The sequence below is a fragment of the Phyllostomus discolor genome, chromosome 4 (genome assembly GCF_004126475.2).
Source record: "Phyllostomus discolor isolate MPI-MPIP mPhyDis1 chromosome 4, mPhyDis1.pri.v3, whole genome shotgun sequence".
NCBI classification, from domain to species: Eukaryota; Metazoa; Chordata; class Mammalia; order Chiroptera; family Phyllostomidae; genus Phyllostomus; species Phyllostomus discolor.
Genome location: NC_040906.2, coordinates 48,831,260 through 48,852,736, shown reverse-complemented (window position 1 = coordinate 48,852,736; position 21,477 = coordinate 48,831,260). Strand labels below are relative to the sequence as shown.

The window sequence follows — 21,477 nt, the reverse complement described above, 5'->3', positions numbered from 1 at the left end:
TAGATCATCCCCAACCACTCAGGCTATAGTAAATAAAATTTAACCAAAGCATAAAAATATTAATCGGAGAGTCATCCAAGAAAAAGACAGACTCATAGAGAGCGGGCTGACAGCTGTTGAGGGGGTGGGCGTTGGGTGGGTGGAGGGATCAAGCAAAAAACGGAAAATGAGAAAAGCTCATGGACACGGACAACCGTGTGGTGACTGCTGAGAAGAGGCGGGTACGGGGGTATAAAGGGTGGTGGATGGAGACTTGACTTGGGGTGATAAACATATACTACAGTGTACAGATGATGTGCCCTAACACTGCACACCTGAAACCTGTACAGTTTTGTTAACCAGTGGGGAAAATGTAAATAACTGTACTTGAACAACAATTTTCAAAAAGTGAAAAAATTAAATTAAGAAAAAAAGAAATACTAGATTAACTACAACTGAGGCAACTACCTAGGGTAGTGAGGAGATACTAAACAGCTCTGGTAAGAAAGTTCTTAGCTACTCTCAGATGGCTGGCGTGTGGTCACCATTACGCCTTCAATAACTGCAACTGCATTTCTGTATTTTGCTGAAAAGCTCTCAAGTCATAAGAACTGCTAACTCTACAATTCAAAACCAGACAAATGTATACTATATGTCCATATCTATCTACTTAGAGAGTTACAGTAGCTATAGATTATGATTATTATTTACTGATTATTAAGTACTTAAATGCCAGGCACCCTGTTAAACACTTTCCATACAGAATCCATTACATCCACCAAAAAAATGCCTATGAGGCATATATCTTATCCTCATTTTATAGTTGAAAGAACTGAGGCCTACAGAAGTTTAACTTCCCAAAACTGTACAGCTAGCAGGCAGTGGATAAGAGCTGGGCTCTTGAACACTATGCTATACCCACCCAAGTGAGAGGAAACTGGAGTCTGAGGGTAACTGTTTTCTTCTATCTATTCAAGGTGGTTTCTCTAGTTATTTTCTTTTCAATTTTGAAGAGTAGTAATATATGGCAAGACAGAGCCAGCGACAGTAACAGTGGATGGTAAGCAAGTAATAGTAATTAAGATCTCTAGACCTCAGCTTTAGCACACAGTACATGCAGTAGACAGTGCAGCCTGGTAGACTCCATTCAAACGCCCCCTCCTCCACGAAGGCATTGATGATTTGCACCAATTAGATGTGGTGTCGCCCTTCTGTGAACCTCAGAGCCTTTTACTTGTTTATTAGATATGAGACAAACCACACTGTACCTTACATCACAGTTAACCTGTGTAGCTGTTTACAAAGAATTTGCATCTTATACATTTAACATAAATCTTGAATCTAGCACAGTAGCTTGTACAAATAAAGATTCAACACACACTTCATTAAAAGAATAAAACCAAATGAAGGCAGCTATTTTATTGGGGGAGGGGGGAAGACAGTGTGTTATAATAAAAAAGATGGGATTTGAAATCAGCGCACTGAAGTTTGAATCCTGACCTTAGATTTGTTTGGTGTCTTGGTTTCCTCATCTACGCACTATGGATAATCATACCTACCTAACATGTAGGTATGTTACTGGGCAGTTTATAGAGGATGAAACATAAAAGAGGAAAAGACTGTATGAGGACAGAAGACACTCACTGACTGACAGCACTTTGGGGGTGCTGTACCAAATGTTTGCTGCAAGGTATGCTGTGTAGTGTCAGACAAAGGTTTCTGCCATCCAAGAGTTTGTAGCTCAACCTCCTTTCGGCTTACACCATACAAACATGACTGGAAATTCCACCCTTCCCTTTATTTTGTGGTCTCTACCAAATTTCCCAAATTTTAGTTGTAATCCTATCTTTTAAAAGGTGTAAAATGACATGTATATTAGTTGAGGAGACAGGATTGGGAGGGGGGTGGAAGGCCGAAAGGAAAGGAGATCCTCTGCCTTTGTTAAGAGTCTAGGTAACAACACTGAATGCTTCATATCACTGTCCTATTTGTTAGTCACGATTCTGGAGGTGTGTTGTATAGTGGACATTTTATGGATGATGAAATGCTCAGAGTGACTTGCTCAAGATCATAGTCAGGAAGATCTGAATCCCTCTCTGTGTATGTATGTGTTGGCTTCAAAGCCTGGCAGCTGGTTCTGCTACCTTTAATGAGAGGAGGAGATAAACCTGAGGTGTTCGGGTTATAGTCCCCTCATATTCTGGTTCTATGAAGTAGAAGGAAATGGCTTCACTGGGTGGGGACAGGGCACATATCCCACAAGATCACTCTTGCTGGAAACACCACCAGTACTTCGCTTTTTATTTTGACTGGGAATCTCTAGCCTGTCTTAGACTCTGGCCATCCTTGACACCGACATCGCTTCTGTAATGTTCACCTGGACGATGAAGAAACAGAAGCTCTGGGAGATTAAGCACCTTGCCCAAGGTCAACTGACTGGCATGTGGTGAGAAGACGACTGACCCCTGGTCGGTGTGACTTCCAGTCTGTGTCTTTCCTCCTATCCTGCCTCTCACATTATCCATGGCCAAATGCAATTTTTGAAAGGCTACCTATCACTTGAATAAATTTCTAGATCATTTATATTCTAGCATGCCTCAGATCACTAGCCATTTCAGTACTGCTTATATTTGAATTTACAGTATCTACCAGATCCATCATTTAATCAAAAATTTCCAAATGCATTTGAAAATAAACATTAGAGACTTCTATACAGAACTCTATAAATTCCTTAAGTTTTACAGAGATCAATAACTTTTTATGTTGCAGAGAAGCTCTTACATCTTGCCAGGTTCTAAATTTTTATGTTACTGGCATCAGTTACATCATAATTCCTAACTCAGTCTTCATTACACAGCTCATCTAGCATTAACTTAATATCCTTGTAAACAGACAGCAATAAGGCATGCTGATGCATTCATTTCAGTGGACAATAAATTTAAATTACACTGTAGACACTGCCAAACTGCACAGTTTCACATGTTCTCTTATAAACATAAGACATTTGAAAACAATGCAAACAAAAAAGTACAGCCCTGCATCACTATTCTTTCAAGAAACAGCAGAATGACCAAATTCTGCAAGTGACCATTCTGAGGGGGCTTTTCGCACTCTGCACGAGGAACACCAGGCCCGGGAGGAGCAGGCAGTGGCACTCAGCCGGGTTTCCAAGCCTCGTTCTGACTGACACCAGCCAAGCCTCTGACTTTTCCAAGTCCCAACTGCACCAAATGAATCCCAAGGTCTTCTCTACATTTTTAACAGAATTCAGAAGGAAAAAGAAAGGTTCACATTCTGCACACAAGGATGTAGAGCTCAGTGTGCTTCCGTAAGGAAGGCCAGCCTGACTATCTCCACGGAATCTCCGCAGGGTTGCGCTGCCCAATTTACTACGCGTGGACTTGTCCAGTACTGTCCTGCAGGCTCGGAAACTCATCTCTCAGCCCAAGGGGGTCATATCTATTTTTCAGAGGGAGACTGACAGTATAATACCAAGATCATAAAACTGATGGGTGAAAGGAAAACGATGGTTGTCTAGTTTATACTAAAATATGAGATACAAAGTGGTGTATCTCACTTTGAACCATTGGTTCTTTTTTTGATAGACCACCTACACTGGAAACAAAAAAATTAGGATGCTGATAAGAATGGATCAGAACAAGTGGAGTGCATTTCATGAACTGAATTATTTAATGCATAGAGTTAAGACATCTGTTGAATCTTCTACAATTAGAACAGCCTTGCCAATGAACTAGAACACACAGTGTCCATTTTAAATCAGTGCTTACTTAGATGGACACAAGCAACTTCTACATCTTTAAGTCTCCTTTTTCCAGGTGTCTCTTTACTTTGATTTTTTATATTTCTACTCAAATATCTTGGATGGTAATCTTAAAGTTAATTCATAAGAGAGTCTTATTGTTTTCCACTTACAAGTTCTTAAAAAATAATAGATTATAGGCCTGATGTACTGTTAACAGTTTACATAATAAGATATAACAAAATAAATGGCCGATGTTTTCCTGTCCTGAATTATGTAACACAAGTTAATATATATGTAATATATATAAAATTACATAATAAGAGTAAATATTCTAGTCCAATACTCTCCAGTTTTCGGCCACTGGCAGTGATGGTTTGTATCGTGATAACACTCTTGGTTCCTCTAAAGAGGAGCTGAAATTAGCCTCTACGGGAATGTCTCATTTCTGCCCCCTAAATGAACTTGAAGGTATTTTTAGGGAAATGTGCCATTAACATTTTGGCTTTTGTTTTACCCAAATTTCTGACACCGATTAGCTGAGAGACTTAAAGAAACACTACTGTTTTGTAACAATAGAGGAGATGAAATAAAAAAAGCTCTTAAAATCCAGTGTAAAATTCTTGTATCATAAATGTTTTTACTATTTCAAAAAGCTTTTAGCATCCTAGCTGGTGTAGCTCAGTGGATTAAGCATGGGCTACGAACCAAAGCATCACAGGTTCAATTCCCAGTCAGGGCACATGCCTGGGTTGCAGGCCACAGCCCCCAGCAACCGCACACTGATGTTTCTCTCTCTCTCTCTCCTTTCCTCCCTTCCCTCTCTAAAAATAAATAAAATCTTTAAAAATTTTTTAAAAATTAAAAAAAAAAAGCTTTTAGCTGTAGTATACATATCGAATACAACTATTGGGTTGGCCAAAAAGTCTGTTTAGTTTTTTTCTGTAAAATGAAAGACACATTTTTTCATTTTCACCAATAACTTTATTGATTTGGGTATTTTAAGTATGTCGGCTATCTCCTGCTGTAGGCTTCCCGTGGGTAGAGGACAAGGGTGCTGCTAAACATCTTCCAATATACAAGACAGCTCTACAGCAAAGAATTACTTGGCCAAAATGTCAGTAATACCAAGAAACTTCGAAAACTACTTCAACACGTTTGATCAGTCACAGCGCCTTCTCCACACACTGCACAAATCTTTTTTTCATTTCAGTTGTGTTTTTACCTTTCTTGAAATAATAAAGCCTAATATGCCAAAAATATTGTGTATCTTCTTCCATCTTCAATATTAAAATGGCTGCACAAGAATTCACCAATTTTTATTAAGTTTTTTTAAGTGCACACTGATGTGACAGCTGTCACCATACATCTAACAAAATTGTTTCAAATGAAGTTAAAGACAACTAAGTGCTACTGGAGCCATCATACGGAACAAACATAATGGACTTACTGGCCAACCCAATAAAAAGCATAATTCGGATTGATATTATTAGGAGTATTTTCAGATATTAAACTGCCATGTGAGATTATTTCAAGTTACTGCAGTCCAGCGAACATTTTACAATCACCACTTTAACAGAAGCAAGACACTGTATCAGAGTAAATGCTAGGAACTACATTTTCAGTTTTCTTTGGTGACTTCCATCTATTGGGCTGGGATGAAGTTGATGTGATTTGGATTTTTACAAGAACCTGTTACTGATTTTCTTTAACATAAGTTACATAAGCTTACTTCCTATATGTGTAGTTTGATTAGAATATTCCAGTTATAATTTCTTTTAATATTCATTTTAAGCCTCAATTAAGGTAAATGTTGACTAACAGTATGAAGTATATTTCTGAAGTTCAAGCATATTTTTGAAAACCTATTTTTATTACTTGACTATCCCAATAATGGCCTGAAAGTAGAAGATTGAACATGTTTGTACACAACCGTCCTGAGAAGAAGTGTAAGCACAGGCATAACTCACAGATGTGTTAACAGTTCTGCTCACTGCCAGGCATGGACTTGTCTTTGGAAGGACACTGCTCTACAGCATGGTTTACATCAAGATAATGATGTTAAAAGAGTAAAAATAACTTGCATCTGGGCATTTTCTAAAATAAACTTTTCATAATACATCCACAGTATTTTACCCCATGAAATTTCTGTTAGTTCAAAAGATGCTAATGAAATTAAGAGAAAGCACTAATAACCCCTAACTTGAATACTCTCCTTCACATAAGAGATCATTCGATTCATGTATACACTGTGTCCCATAACGAACTTGACAGCTTAAGAGCAATCTGAGGTATCTGGACCAGGCCCACAGATAATGAGAATAAGATACAGAAAGTCAGACTGCAAACAACTTCCTGTGAGGAGGAGGAAGACAAGATTAAAGGATAATTCAGCGACATTTTAATATCCTGAGGATCTTAGGCTGATAAAGTCAAATGCTATTCAAGGCTATCTGGCCAGATTAAGCTAGTGCTCTCCTACCCTTTCCACCAAAACGTCCCCAAGAGCAATCAACGGTGAACAGGGCGTGCAGAGACCCAGGGGCGGCTCCCCAAGCTCCCCATAGTGTACCCATGTAAAAGTGTTTTAGACAAAAATGTATTCAGTCAACTACTACTGAGTAAAGCTGATGCTCTAGGAAGCTGTGTCATATTTACATTTAGGTTTATGGGTCCCTGCTGAGCAGCAGGAAATACAAAATCTAGTCCAAAGAGCAGGCCTGGGTGACTGCGGGTGGCCTCAGGCCCTTTCGGGAGTAGGCCTGATTCTACCGCCACACTGCACAGCAAGAAGTAATCTGTGCGGCAACTGCCTTAATAATCCTGTTCTAGTCCTACTCCACCAGAACTGTACTGAATTCTTCTTCCTATTTGGTTAAAACAAAATACCAGAACGAAACAGAACAAAATCACCAGACCAGCTCTTACACTGAACCCAAATCGTAGCACTTATGCAGAACTTCAGATTCTACAGAGCTCTCTAACACACTGTAGCCCCCATTTCTGTTTTTCAGAAAGAAGATTCAGCAGTGTTACTAAGGCATTTGCTCACAGGCAGATAAATCAGTAAGTGAAGAAGCCACAATGGGAACATGGGCCCCCCTGCCTTCACACCCTCTCCTCTGTCCACTCTTCCGTGCTTCCCCGAGACCTTGGCTTCTGATCACTCAACTCTCGACAAGACTGGCTGCTCTTGCCTTCTGTGAGAACCAGGGCCTCGAGACCCACATGTATCACCAGGCAAACGCATCTACAGCTGAAAACAACCCCCCCAACTCAGTTCTAAGCCTGACAGATGGTTCACAACATCCAGAGAGGTAAGGCAGCCTTAGTAATTAATTTCTGGCATTTTAAAAAGCCTTTTTCATCACTCTGATGATGGTGGGTAAAGTGATATGTTGCTCTTACTTAGATACATGCAGATTCTCTGTCAACTGTCTACCAGGGCTTTAGGAGAGTTACAGAGCTGCATGTCTTTTTTGGTTTTGTTTTTGCTCTAGCTTTTCCTGTTCCTTAAATAAAAACAAATCAACAAAACTCCCCTCCAAACCAATGAGTTGAGAGAATAGTCTCTTGAGCAACTAATTAAGCTGTCTGTAGGAATAGGTAATTAAGCTTTACATTAAAATTCACCAGACATACATAATTTACAAGGTGAAAACCATTCCAATCTCATGAGTAAATAATTAACTAATTCTTATATTTATAACAGAAATTCCAGAATGGCAAATGCAGCAGTAATTACATAATTAGGATACATTTTATCTTTAATATAGCGTAACAAAATAAGGATTCTGGGTTCTAGACATGTAGCTAAGAAAGTATAAATACTCACAAATTCAACAGAAGAAAATACAGAAATGTCCAAGTACATACAGATGCTCCTTGACTTACAATAGGGTTATGTCCTGACAAACGCACCATAAATTGAAAATATTGTCAGTTGAAATGCATTTAGTATACACACTCTACCAGCCATCAGAGCTTACTTAGCCTAGCCTACCCTAACTGTGCTTGAACACTTATATTAGCCTTCAGTTAGGCAAAATAATATAACAAAAAAACTATTTTTAAAAAAAGTGTTGACTAGCTCATGTAATTTATTGAATACTGTACTGAAAGTGAAAAACTAAATGGTTGAATGGGTATCATTTTCACACCACCATAAGGTCAAAAACATGGTAAGCTGAATCATAGTAAGCTGGGAACCATCTGTATATACATCACAAGGCTCTCCTAAGTAGTTTTCATTCAATAAATATTTTATTTAGTATCTACCATGTTCTAGGCATTAGTGAAATTGTGGCAAATAGCAGAGAATAGGGTCCTATGCTGATTTTCACAAGGACCAGATATTAAACAAATATATATTTAATGAACTAATTATATTTGGGGTAAGTATTAGATAGGTAATGGATTTTTTTCCATCCTGTTTAATCCTAATAGTCACATTTTCTTACAAAGGTTGGATTCATTCATGAAGTCTATGCCCGTGGCCTCCTTCCGAGCTGCTTCCTCTGCTCCTGGCCCTTCTGGGGCTACAGCAGGCGACTCCCCACATCTCTCTGCCCCGGATCTCTCCCCTTCAAATATGCCAGTGCCTTCGAAAGCCTTCAAAATGCCCAAACCCCAGGGCAGTGTGCTGACCACCCCATGCAGTTATTTTTATCAGAAACAATGCAGAGAGAGAACTGCTGTTTACAAACCCTCCTCAATCTGCTTAATCACCCCTTCTATAAAGAGTTAAACAAACAATTTTTAACTGAAGTTCAGTGTTATCGCTAGTGAAGTGACTAAAGCTTGGCACTCGAGTAAAGACTACCTGTGAAAGAATATCAGCTCCACTTACTAGTTATGAGGCCACAGAAGAAGTCTCCATCTGTAAATCAGATGTCTTCATCTGTAAATTGGAATAACGATAATACCTACCGCAAAGGGTGGCTGGGAGGGTGGGATGAGACAACCTACAGAGGATGTATGAAATGTACATAAAGCACATATTTTCAATTGCTAGCATGCAGAGAGCTCCCAGAGCTCTCACAGGTAGGCAGTGGTGGCGATGCTGATACTACTGTCATTATTAGCATATTGGTCTTACCACCTAACATAAAGTGGGTGCTAAATCTTGAAAGATTTATGAGCACACCAATCCATAGTACATTGGATTCTCCTCACTCATTGATTTCTCCTCACTGAATTCTCCACACTCATAGATGAATGCTTTTCTGAATGATTCCACCCTCCTGCCCTAAAAATACTATTAGGAGAGATTTAATGCAAAGAAAATGGCCAATTCTTTCAAGTACCTTATAGCTCGTTTTTTTTTAATAGCTGATCAGAGGTGCAAAGAGGAAGGGCATTTATTGTTTCCTCATTTGACAGCCAAAATGTATGCACCAATGAACTGAAAACATGTTAAGAGAGAAAATCTGTGACAACACAGGTATCATAGCAACATAGCTAACTAAGGGATGAAACTGAATTGAAAACATTTGTTCTGTTACGAGATTAACAGGTGCCACCTGAAATACAAAGGAAAGGGTGCCGGGGCTTCATAAACTGCAGTTTTCAATGCTAAACACTGTGAATCAATGTGGTTTACATTAATATGCAGGACATCAACACAACACTTACTGCAGGAATAGCACAAAGTGCTGTGAAAATTAATGAATAAAAACTACTTGTAATGATGAGTTGCAAGAAAATCTTAAGAGGAAAGGGAATTTGGGCAGTATCTACCATTAGTAAACCTAGTTTCAAGTTTATTTCTTCCTAAGAACTCTGACCCATAACTTGTTATAAAACTGCAAGATGAGACTATTTTCAAATGCATGTCTTAATAAGGAAGACATTAAAATAAGAAGTTTGATGTTAAAGAATAACTGGCCTAAAATATCCCCTCCTGCAGATCAGCTGTAGATGTTTTTAAGTGGAAGCTTTCATTACGTTTTCCTGTTGGAAATACCAAGCCATGGCATCAGCTGAATAATGTCTCTTTGTTGTTTCCCTTTTTAAAAGAACCTAGTCTCTGAGACACAACACATGGAGTTTAATGCATTATTTTATACCAATGGTACTGATTTTAATAAATGATAGCCTAGTAAATTAGCTATTGTGGGTCATTTATTTTGACAGTTCCAGCCCCCCGCCCCCAACTCTGTCTCCTCTGTTTTTTTCCCTGCTGTCGGTTGTGTTAATTCATAGTTTTAAACCTCCACATTTGAAAAACTCTCCAAAAGAGAAAGAGCCTTATACCAAAAGATGTAAAGGTATCTGGGATCCTTTTAGGGATGGTTTTCTTAAGGAAAAATACTGAGTTGCTACATGGGCTACCTGTTTTTTCCCATGGAATATCATTTTTTTCACTTGGAAGAGTGACTAATACAAATTTTGATTATTCAGACTTGGCATTTTTTTCAAAAATGAACAAAGTGAACCTGCCATCTCATGGAAAACAACTGATAGTCAATGAAAACATTCAAACTTTCAAAAGAAAACAAGATTTTGGGCATTTTTGTATCCACCACCCTGAACTTGAAAGCTTCCCACTACTTACATGACTGTTCTGATGAGATCAAATGCTGATATTGACAAATGTGATTTTTTGATAGCATCTAAAGAAATATGTCAATGTTTGGAAGACCCACAAAACTCCGTGAACCAATATTTTCCAAATTACCAATGCATGGTGCTCAGAGTCGTGCATAGTTGAGAGATTCTTTCAGAGTTCAAAATAGACCAGTGGATTCTAGTGTAACCAAATGAGAAATGCTACAGACAGGGTTTCAAATTCCACACTGCAAGTAACATTTAGGAAACTACCACTTACCCAGTTTTGGTCTGGTATCAAAGAGAAGTATCTACAATTATCTGAAAAGGCTACTAAAATACTCCTCTCTTTTCCAAATGTATATTTGTATGAGGTCAAACTTTCTTCACATACTTTAACCAGATTAACACATTACCACAGATCAAATGCAGAGGCACTTATGAAAATTCAGTTGCTTTCACAGTAGTCAGATATAAAGAGATTTACAAAAAAGTAAAAAGTACCACTCTTCTATTAACTAAATTTGTTTCATAAAATATTATCTCAATAATAATGCTATTATATTAATATGTAATGGGTTTATTATATTTAAATGAATTAATATATTAAGATATTTTTTAAAATCTGTTTTAATTTCCAATATAGTATTTATCAATAGATATAACCCCCATAAATTAAAGCTCTTCAAGGTCTCCAACAATTTTTAAAGTGTTACGGGCTCCTGAGTTTAAAACTAAAACGTTTGAGAATCACTGATCTAGTCAATTAGTTGCAACATTTACTGCGCAACAGTATCTCTGTCCCCGCCTCCCAGCCCTGCCATGTGTCTAGAAAGACTAATACATGTCTGGGCCTCATGTTGATTCTACTGAGTCAAAGAGTCTGCAGTTGTCTCTACTGTCGATAAAGCATCACAGGTGAAAACACTGATCCCATTTGTCTCTTTAATCAAAAACTATGACTGCATATTTTAGAATATCCACACAACTTATTTATATTAAGTAGTTTTTTCATTTTCTTCATTATTTTATTTCTCAAAAGTAGTATCCTTAGTAATACCTTTTTCTTTTATTGCTATACATGCAAATCTTTATTCATGTAATTGGTTTCCCTGCTTCTGAGAGATCTCATGGAAAATGATAAACTGTCAAACTGTATTAAAAAGCTGTAAGGGTTTGTTGTTGTTGTTTGTTTGCTTCATTTCTTTTTTTTGCTTCTAAATTATAATAAACTGGGTACAGTAGGTTTTACATATAGTCTCCAGAGTACTGATTTGAAAAATACTTTAATTGCCTTCAAAAAATACCTTATTTAGGAGGTGACTGTCAATTCAGAGGTCTTTTGTCAGTTTCAAAGAGCTAAGTAAGCTTCCACTTTGACAATGAAATGCTAATAAGCACTTAGACTAAACTGATGAAAACCTGAAGATGTCAACCTGAATTTAAGTCAACTGTTGAAAGTGTAAAAGTGTGCTGACTTAAGTATAATGTGACATGCTTTATTACATTATAAATCTTAGCTACTAATATATTATACTAATATATAAATGAATTATGTTAATTACTTAATGTGGTTCAATTTCAAAAACTTTGAAGATATTGGTCCAGATCTCATTCTACCAAGTATGCTGCCATTTAAATTCGCATGTTGAATTATTGAGAGCTTTGCCCATTCATATAATTTACACTGTCACGTAATTAAAGCTCCTTCCCAATCTTGTTGTCACTGTGACAGGAACGGAACTATGGGAATCTGTGCATTTCTGTGCTACTTAAAGGTAAGGGAGGGAGGGTGGCACTTGACACCAGCAGTCACTGGAGAACTAAGCGACAGCGTCAGGAAAAAGATTTTGTTTTGTTTAACGTTTAAAAAATTCAATAGGTATAAGTTTTCTAATTCTGTAAACTGGAATTGTTTCTTCTTTTGCACTTCTGAGTGTACTTTAACAACCGAAGGTGAGAGTGGCGGCCCTGGAGTGCCGCGCCGCACCTGAACCACACTTTGGCTTCCTCTGGACACGTTCCAGGACGTTTCAGGCTCTCCCTTTGGAGCAGGCCAATCACTCAGACGGTGGCCGCTTAGCCTGAGCCCTAACACAGTCTGGGGGTTTTACGATGACACCAAGGAGCATTTGGTGATAGGGTCTGGCCTTCCTGATTTCACTTTTAAAAATAAAGGATGCATTATTAAAACACACCCCAAGTATCTCTTCATAACTCTCCATATACCTATCACCCCGAAGACACCCGTGTTGTTATAATACTCACCCTCAAAAGTGTGCCACAATGATTAAATCAGATATCTGGTAAAGTACCCACTACATTTTCTGACATTTGGAGGCATAATAATTGTTAGCCATTTCTGTTGTTATCCTTAGTTTTACAACCCCTAGTGATGTACGTTGGGAAGCTAGAAGAGACCTTTAATTTCCTGAGACCAAAGAAAATTATGTGACTGGCTCAAAGACACAAGCCTAGTTAGCAGCAGAGACAAGCCTATACTTAAATCTGCATGCTTTCAGTCTGTTCTGCCTCTTAGAATAGAAAGCTCTCAGAAGTACAGAATCTTGTATCTGAAAACCTCTTGAGGGTTAACAAAGAGAGCTTATGCGTAACGAATTATGACACCTAGAAGGTGTCATAGATGACACCTGAATGTCATCTGTGAGAGGTGAGTCCTTCATTTTACAACTGAGCTTCAGAGAGGTTAATGACATGCTTCAAGTGATGTCATCAAGTCATAAGACAAGGATCCAGAACTGTTCCAAGACAATGCCTAATAAAAAAAAATCGGTTGTTTTGGGTATATGAGAGAATGGCTGAATAAACAGGAGACGCTGTGGTAATAAAATCTCCTTTTAAAGTGCTTGTATTTGAGTAGTGAAGGTGGATCTTGTGGGAGACACATCTCAGAAGTAAAAACAAAGGCATTAAGAGAGGAAAGGCAAGGCAGAGAGAGCAGCTGAGCCAGGTACTGTGTGGGCTGCTCCAGGGCTATGACGGAGCACGAGTGTGCAGGATCCCAGAAATCCTTTCTGAGTCTTAACACAAGATCAAATGTTAAAGATCCACTGCTATTTAAGTATTCTGTTATAGAGAAAAAAATTAGCTTAAACGTTTAGAAGATTTTTATATGAAACTATAAGTTAAATATTAAAAGCACTTGTTTATATAGTCTAGTATCACTATGAATTTAAACACATATGTGTATGAAATAAAACAAAATCAACCCCTTTGCAGTAACTATGAACAATGCTTCCAAATAAAAGCATTTGTCACACATAGGAAATACAGTCAATAATATAATTACTATATATGGTGCCAGGTAGGTACTGGAAATATCAGGGGGGAACACTTTGTGAAGTATGATTGTCTAACCACTATGCTGTATACCCAAAATACAAAATAATATTGAATGCTAACTGTAATTGAAAGATAAAATTAAAAAAAAAGAAGCATCTGTCATAGTCATTAATTGGGCAAAGGCACTGGGAGGGGACTTTTTCTACAAGGGACAAAGGGAATTCACTATTCACACTGAAATACGTAGTAATGAGAATGTTATGTCCAAATGATATCGAATAGTTTTGTTTTAAATACCAGTCGCCGCTAAGTGCCGCTGTGCATGCTGCAGATGGAGATTATGGAGATTCTTTCCCTTCAAAAATGCTTCCTTAATTTAGAACTGAGTCACTCTAAAGGGTACACAAGCTTGGCTATGACTGCATATGAAGCTAATGCACAGCTTTGTATATTCTTTCAACAGATTCAGGAATGTTTCTCTCATGTAAGAGTTTTGTAGATTTTAAAGATACAGAATTTTCCAAGAAAAACAACTGTATATGCTTTTAATTTATCCCTGAAGTTAATGAACTTATAAACTTAAATTTTTGGTTATGATTATTCCTAAAGAAATACTGAGTTTTACAGCATTAACTATTCTGGAAACAAATCTTTTACTTGAAGAGAAATAGCAATTTTGCAAAAGTAAACAAAATTCTGAATTTAGAAAGTCTACTAAAATGAATCAAGTAAACCTAATCTGGACTAAGCAAAAGATTTTTTTAAAAAAAAGGCTACTTAAGGAAGATTTATAATAATGACATAAATAGTATGTAGGAAAAACAGCACTGACTACCAATCATTTAAGAACAAGATACTCTGGCAGAAAGAGTGTCTCTATCTATATACTTATTTTTTCATCATTTAAAATGATGATGATTTTTTAAGGTTTTTTTTTAATGTATTTGGTGTACAGTACAGAAAATTAGCTTTATAACAAGATCTATGGTTGTCTTGCTCAATACTGGACACAGCACCCAAATCAGGTACTCAATAAATATTTATGCGATAAATAATTTGGCTAAATAATTACTGTTTATAAACACGATGGAGTATTAGAACAGAAATACATTTATTCACATGGACAGACTTTTTATAACCTAATAGTAAAGCAAATTACAAAGTAGCTTATAGAGAAGTATTCTCTCCCTTTCTCCCTTTCTCTCTCTCTCTCTCACACACACACACGCACGTGCGAGGGAAGAAAATGACAGAATATTATTGGTTATGTTATCAATCAATAGTGGGATTTACGTGATTTTTACATTCTTATTTTTCATTGCTTTACTATTTTTATAAGCAATGAACATGAATTACTCATATAATAAGAACATGAAAGTTTAAAATAAACTCTATGCATAGGAAGACTAGAAGGAAATCCATCAAAAAGTTAACATAAAGTTGTTTTTAGATGGTGGGACATGACTAATCCCCTCTTTTTTCTTTTACTTCATATTTTCAAATTATATAAAGAACATGTATTTCTTTAAGACCAAGAAAAAACTCTCTTAAATTCATTAATTAGACTTACCGACATGATTCATTTTTTAATCGTAAGAACAGTTTGAGGCAACATGATTGGACTTGTTCACAAATATCACCTACAGACAGTGGCACGACTGTGGGGATCTAGTTAGTGTGGCCAAAGCATTTCTACAATTCCCTACCACCTTCACAGTCTGGTACTCGCCCCTCTCCACCACTACTGCCAGCCCCCAGCCTTGAGAAACACCAGGCCTCCAGAATTTGGCTGATAAGCTTTGCGGAGCTCCACAAGCGGGCGTACGAAGAGGAGTTTGCGCCTGAGGCCGGCCTGCTTAGAGAGCAGTTTCAGGTCACTGGACGGCCTACTCCAGTCACGGTGCATTGAAGTCAATTACTAAAATTAATATGCCAATGATTTAATCTATTTTTGAGTAATTAGGAGGAAGTAAAGGTTCTGCCTACCTTAACATTCCCCTCATTCACTCCCATTCTGGTAAGTTTTATAAGGGAGAAAGGGCAAAAGTTATAACCATTTCTCCAGGAATTTTATACGACCCATGGTCCACCCACGGGAGCTCGTTACACGGAGAACGTCATCCCTGCTCTGGGACTAGGGAAAGGAGAACGCTATCTACAGGACTCAGGTGGGCTGCATCTGCACACTTTCACGAGAGAAAGTGGTGCTTCAGTGAACTCAACAAAGCGAAAAAAATAAAAATCTTCAGCAGTGTTCCATAGGGAGTTCTGGAATCACACCCCTACCACAAAGAATGCCTTTTCCTATTTGAATAGACTGTGAGGGGGGAGCAGAAATGGGCTACCTGGTACCATGAGGCACAGTTCAGAGCAGGGCTGCTCTAATCCCCATCAACCGTGCCCATGACTGACACCTGCTGTGGGACCTGTTCCAGGCCAGAGAGGAATGGCACGGAGAGCGCCCGTGACTAAAGGGGAGCTGGCCACTTCCTAGCTTGCTGAGTGCTTCTGGCTCAGGTCCAAGCAGAGCAGAGAAGCTCTTCCTCCCAGTACTCAAGAATCCTCTCTCATCGTGTACCCATATTTACTGAAGCTATTATTGCACATTAAATAGTGAACACGCCATAACGATAGGACAGAAATCTTCAACAAGTCAGAATGCCTTGCAATCTCTACTACACACCAATTGCTTTGTTACTCATATTTCCCTAAAAAAGTATGACCTGAGAAATGTTACATCCAAAATGACATAAGGAAAGTGGGTATTTCAAGATAATAAGGTGTTTTGATAATAGAAAGGATAAAAGGATAAAGAAAGGATAAAAGTAAAGGTGTGTTGTAAATGTGGGAAATGAAAACATTAAATAGGGTGTCACCTGTCAGATCAACACTTAAAAAAATTTCTTGTCCTGGTAGAAACTTAATCAGGTTGCCCTTGGGTGTGTCGTGGTGGTAGGACTTTCTACAAAAGGGCCATTAAGGAATGTTCTGGAGCAATGAGATGTTCTATATTTTGATTGTAATGGTGGTTACACAGGTGTATATATTTGTCAAAGCTCATCAATCTGTACGTGTAACTGTGCATTTTACTATATGTAAATTATACCTCTATAGTTATTAAAAACTCTTGGAAAATGAGCCTAGAAAGAGATATGGGCTAATTTGTAGTTTCCCTGTTACATTGGTTACTTTCTCAAGGGATAAGGGACTGCAGTTTTTTCTTTATTGTGAACTTGGGCGGCAGCCCAAAGTAATTCTAAAGTTACAAGTAAACTATACCAAGAACAGGGGTGCCTTCCTACTGAATGAGCAAAAGGAAGAGAGGTATAAGTCTCTTACAACTGTGCTAAACAATCTGCAGCTTATATAAAAGCTTCTGCTTTTGGAATACAGGTAACCTTTTATCAAACATTGCTCACAAGTAATTACAAGCTGCAGTAACTCAGACATTTTCAAGAAAAATGTTCTATGAGATGTAAAACTGAATACTGTCAATTAGGTCATCGGCAAACCTGTAGCATTCCCTGAGTGGTGAGAACACAGAAAATAATAGGGTTGATCCAGTCAAGTGACTGAAACACCACAGTGAATGCAATGCAGCAGCACACTGATAGGAGACACAGGCACCACTGACAGCTGCTGTGGATGCCTGTCGTTTCTTATTGAAAGAACCTAACTACTGCTCAAGTGTGAAGTTTTGACAAGTTGTAGTAACTGGAAAAAGACACAAGAATTGCTAAGGACTAACTAATGAGGATATGCAAAAACAATATGTTCTCATAACCTGAGAAAGAAGATGCTCAGGGCATGGCTATGACTCACCAGTCTGAGACGTCCAAACATTAGCTGGGAAGAAAACTGACTCTGAACACAAAAGGAGACTATGAGGGAGCAGAGGCAAAAGACGAACAGTACAGACCCAAATCATAAAGCATGAGATGTAATGAGAGCTGATTCTTCCAGTCGCCCGCCAGTGTGGTCTACCAGCAACGCGGAGAGGCCAGACCGCTGTTCAACCGTCTCGGACTGCTCTGTACCCCAGATGCTGCCACCCTCCCAAAGCCACCAGAGTTGATGTCTATCTCACAGCGTTAAATGGGTTGGGATCTTGCTGCCAATAATTATTTCCCCACCAAAAGCTAAAATTCCAAAATAGAAATTGTGAAGAAATTTCTAATAGCTTCCTTTTCCAACCTTCAGACCAGTAATTTAAGAGTTATTTTATTTGTTTGGCCCACAAAGAGAAATCTTCCAAAAGTGCAGCTGGCCTGGAATATTGCAGTTTGGTCTTCCACTGGTTTGGTTCTTTGGAGCTGAGACACTAATATTTGTCTTCCATCTTCCTATTTCCATCTGGTTTTCCTTAAAGTCTTTAATTACTCATCCTTTCTGTGGGTGATGAAATTCACCCAAATCATCCCCTTGGCCCCATCAGAGTTTTCTTGAATCGTTCAAGCACGAGAGTCTCTGGTGGGGTCCAGACTGTCCTCACACGCACCTGACTGTCTGGGGTTCGGGAAGACTCTGCTCCACCATCTTGGTTTCTCTGCACACGTGTCCGAAGAGGTCCACCTAGCCACCCCTCACAGGCTCCCTCATGTCACACAGGCACGCTGTCTGTACCTCAGAGGCTTTATCTGGGGCCTGAGGAGTGGCCCTCCTCTCTGCCTCACAGGGACATTCTTAGGAGCCTGAGTAGTTCAAGGGAAAAGTACAGAGTATCACGGCAAGGTGAATTGCTATGTTTTTCTCCTCAGTCCCAGAGTTGACTTATATCAGGGCCTTGGATTTGGCTGAACTCATAAAATATACTCATTTATTTGTTCATTCATTCAGTCAACAACTTCTTATATAAAACTCAGAAGGGATACAACACTGAGGGAGTAAGGTCCGGACAATGGGGTACAGTGCCAGAATGTCATGTACATTTCTGAATTATGATTCTGAAAAATTACTGTTCTCACCTACATGAGTGTTTCCTGTGACCTGCTGGGCTCGTACTGCAGCAAACTCCAACTGGAGTAAGTCCCACTCAGTATCTACTGAACTCCTGTAATACTACACAGATGATACACGTAGCTAGCCTTTTGCTCTCCAGGATGTCTAAGTATTAATGAAATAAAGTAGAAACAATGAAAACTTTAAAATGTAAGGTATTTGAGGCACAGCTTATAACTTATATGTCTTTTATCTCTTCCAGAGCCTTGCCTATTTCCTTACAAACAGGAGGCACACAGTAAGTGCTGAATTAAATGCAGTTAATTCTGACAGGAGATGACTTAGTTCAGAGACTAAAGAAAAAATGGGATGATATTTCTGCTGTGCTCTTAAGTTGTTTAAGTTCCAATATAAGCTTTGAGTAACAAGAAGACTTTGTTTATACAGATAACTCATGAAAGACTGTGCAGAAAATAAAGTGCGGTGATATAAAGGCAAAGGAAGGAGAGGTCTACCCAGCTGCAGTTAAGAGAGCAGGTGGATGCAGAAGTTATGGGAAATTTGAGAGACCCTAAAGGGCTTACCACGGAGTGCAGGTTCATTGAAAGTTCCCTGACAGGTGGAGAAAGCGGCTTTACTTGTCTTATTTTCAGGGAGGTAGAGTTAAAATACTGGTCAATACTAAAATGCAAATACCACAGCAAAATAACATCTTTGAGCCTTAAAAGTCATCGGCACATTATCTGGCAAAGACACATGCTTCCTCATTGGACACAATTAGAGGTTTCACAGCATTATTAAAAAAGAGGCCACTTTATTAATGAAGCAATCATTAGCCTTCTGATGTTACCTTGTGAACTCAGAGGGCAGTTCAAGCATTGAAGAGATAGATCTTGAAGAAAAACCTGAATACGCTATTTCTAGCAAAGGCTGGGGGAATGGTCCTCAGTACAGCAGTGCCCATAAATGGGCATCTGTTGGTGATCGCTCTGATCCCAGAGTGCAGCGCTGTGTCCCGAAGCAGTACACTTACAAGGAGACCACATCACAATAATATTTATACCCCCCAATAATACTTATAACTGACCAAGAAGGATTTTTTAACCCCATTTGATTTCTTAAGAAGGATATTTATTGAGGAAGATGAACCTACTCTTAGAAGTTGTGTATGGAAGGTGTGGTCTTCCTCATGAATTATCAAATTGGCTTTTTAATGCATACAAGTGCCCCCGGGCATATTCAGCAGTTCTCTAAGAGCCTGTTCACTCTGACCAACTAATCTTAACCTTGAACAACCCACAGTGGAAACCTGAACATGTGAATTTGACTGGGGGAGAGAGGAGCACATTGGTAAGGCTGGTCTACGAAAGGGAACAACAGAAGAGCAGAGTTTGGGAAGGAACAATGAAGGAGAAAAAACATAAGCTGCAAAGGCTGAGACAGAAAGCACAAATCAAGCAATCACACACAGTTTTCTGCAGATGGCTTTATGCCACTCACTCCCCTGTTACTGTTTTTTTATAGTGACTAAGTTTAGGTGTGTGCTTCTTGTTCATTTCTACATGAGATTATACAGATACAGGTAATGTGCTATCTTTTTAAGCAAAGTAAAAACATTTAGAAGATCTGCTTTGCAGGAGAGAAAGACAACAGCAGACCACACTGCCCACGCGCCTTCCGCTGCGGCAAGGGACAGACTCGTGTCACTGGTGGAGGCACCAACAGTTTCCGTGGCCATGGCAGTTTTTGGCAGGGCCCCCATTACATTTCAGCCTCAAATCTCACCAAGCTTTTCAACACTTATGCAACCTGGAGGTCCCTAAAGATATCTTTAAAAAATGGAATTTAAACATAAAAGAAATTCCTTAAGAATAAATGAATATGACGAGTGTTGCATTCATTTTAAACTGCTGGCAAAAGAAAAATACACACACACACACATACACAGGTTATTTAGCTCGATAAAGTTCTGTAAAACTAACACACTGGTTTGCCACACCCCTGCGATCTATCACAGGTCATCTTTATGGGAAGACGGGTCTGGAGCTGAGACAACTAAATCTTGGAGCAAAGAAGTTCTGGCTGGATTCAGAGATCTGACTCACAGAGTAATTTCTGAAATGCAAATGATATATTTTATTTGACAGTTTATATTATTAACAGTTATATGAGACATTTGTAAAGCATGGTTTTGGAGGATTTAAATTTGCATTGTTTTTAAGTATAAAATTATCATAAAACTATTGCACTCAGCCACTGGTCCAGTATCGGTTGAGGCACACATATTATATGCATTACTTGGAAGAAGAAATTATTTAATATAGTTCTAAGATAAATTTTTAAAAATTAACTAATATCATTAATCATCTATAAAAATTCTTGCAATAAAAAAAGTAGTAACTAATATAAATTGGGCTCTTGCCAAACTGGGCTGCTACAGTTAAACTATTTTAGAAGAGAAAGAAGTCAGGCTTTTCAACATGCTACAACTTTATGATTAAATGTCTTTCAATATCTAAAAAAAATTTTTAATGGTTCTAATTGGTATCTCAAGCTGAGGAAGCAACCTAACTTGTTAATGAGAAAAATGACATAGCTATCACTTGGAAAAAAATTTTCCCCTCATAATAGACCACCAGATTTCCTAGGGACAACTACAGATTTTCAGGACACACTTCCTGTGGTAAGGCAAAAAAACAAAAAGAGAAAAAACCAAAAAGATCCCAAAACCCTTATGGCCATAAAACCATCTTGCCAACTGTCCACAAAAACTCAGATGCTCAGCTTACAGCTAAGGACTGGGAAAAAAAAAAGAAATTCTCATCCTTAATTTTAGAACAATATCTTTCCTTGTTTTGAACCAGAGGTCATCTGGTTCAAAATTTCCCAAAATCGTTTCATGGAACATTATTTTTCTAAAATGTTCTGAATAGTGGTGGGGAGATTCA

At 38.3% G+C, this 21,477-nt stretch overlaps 1 protein-coding gene across 4 annotated transcripts in view; it reads right to left on the bottom strand.

Annotated features, from left to right (window-relative positions):
* CHN1 (chimerin 1) overlaps window positions 1-21,477 on the bottom strand; it is a 158,341-nt gene that overhangs the window by 46,561 nt on the left and 90,303 nt on the right. Inside the window, exons 1-2 of one of the 4 annotated variants that reach the window (XM_036023270.1) lie at window positions 9,120-9,168; window positions 7,743-7,747 (exon numbers count right to left, since the gene is read on the bottom strand). The exons of the other annotated variants lie outside the window; for them this stretch is intronic. Of the exons in view, the coding sequence (XP_035879163.1) occupies window positions 7,743-7,747; window positions 9,120-9,153 (39 nt within the window). The 5' untranslated portion in view covers window positions 9,154-9,168. Of the gene's footprint in view, window positions 1-7,742; window positions 7,748-9,119; window positions 9,169-21,477 lie in introns of those variants that run through there. 4 annotated transcript variants of the gene reach the window in all.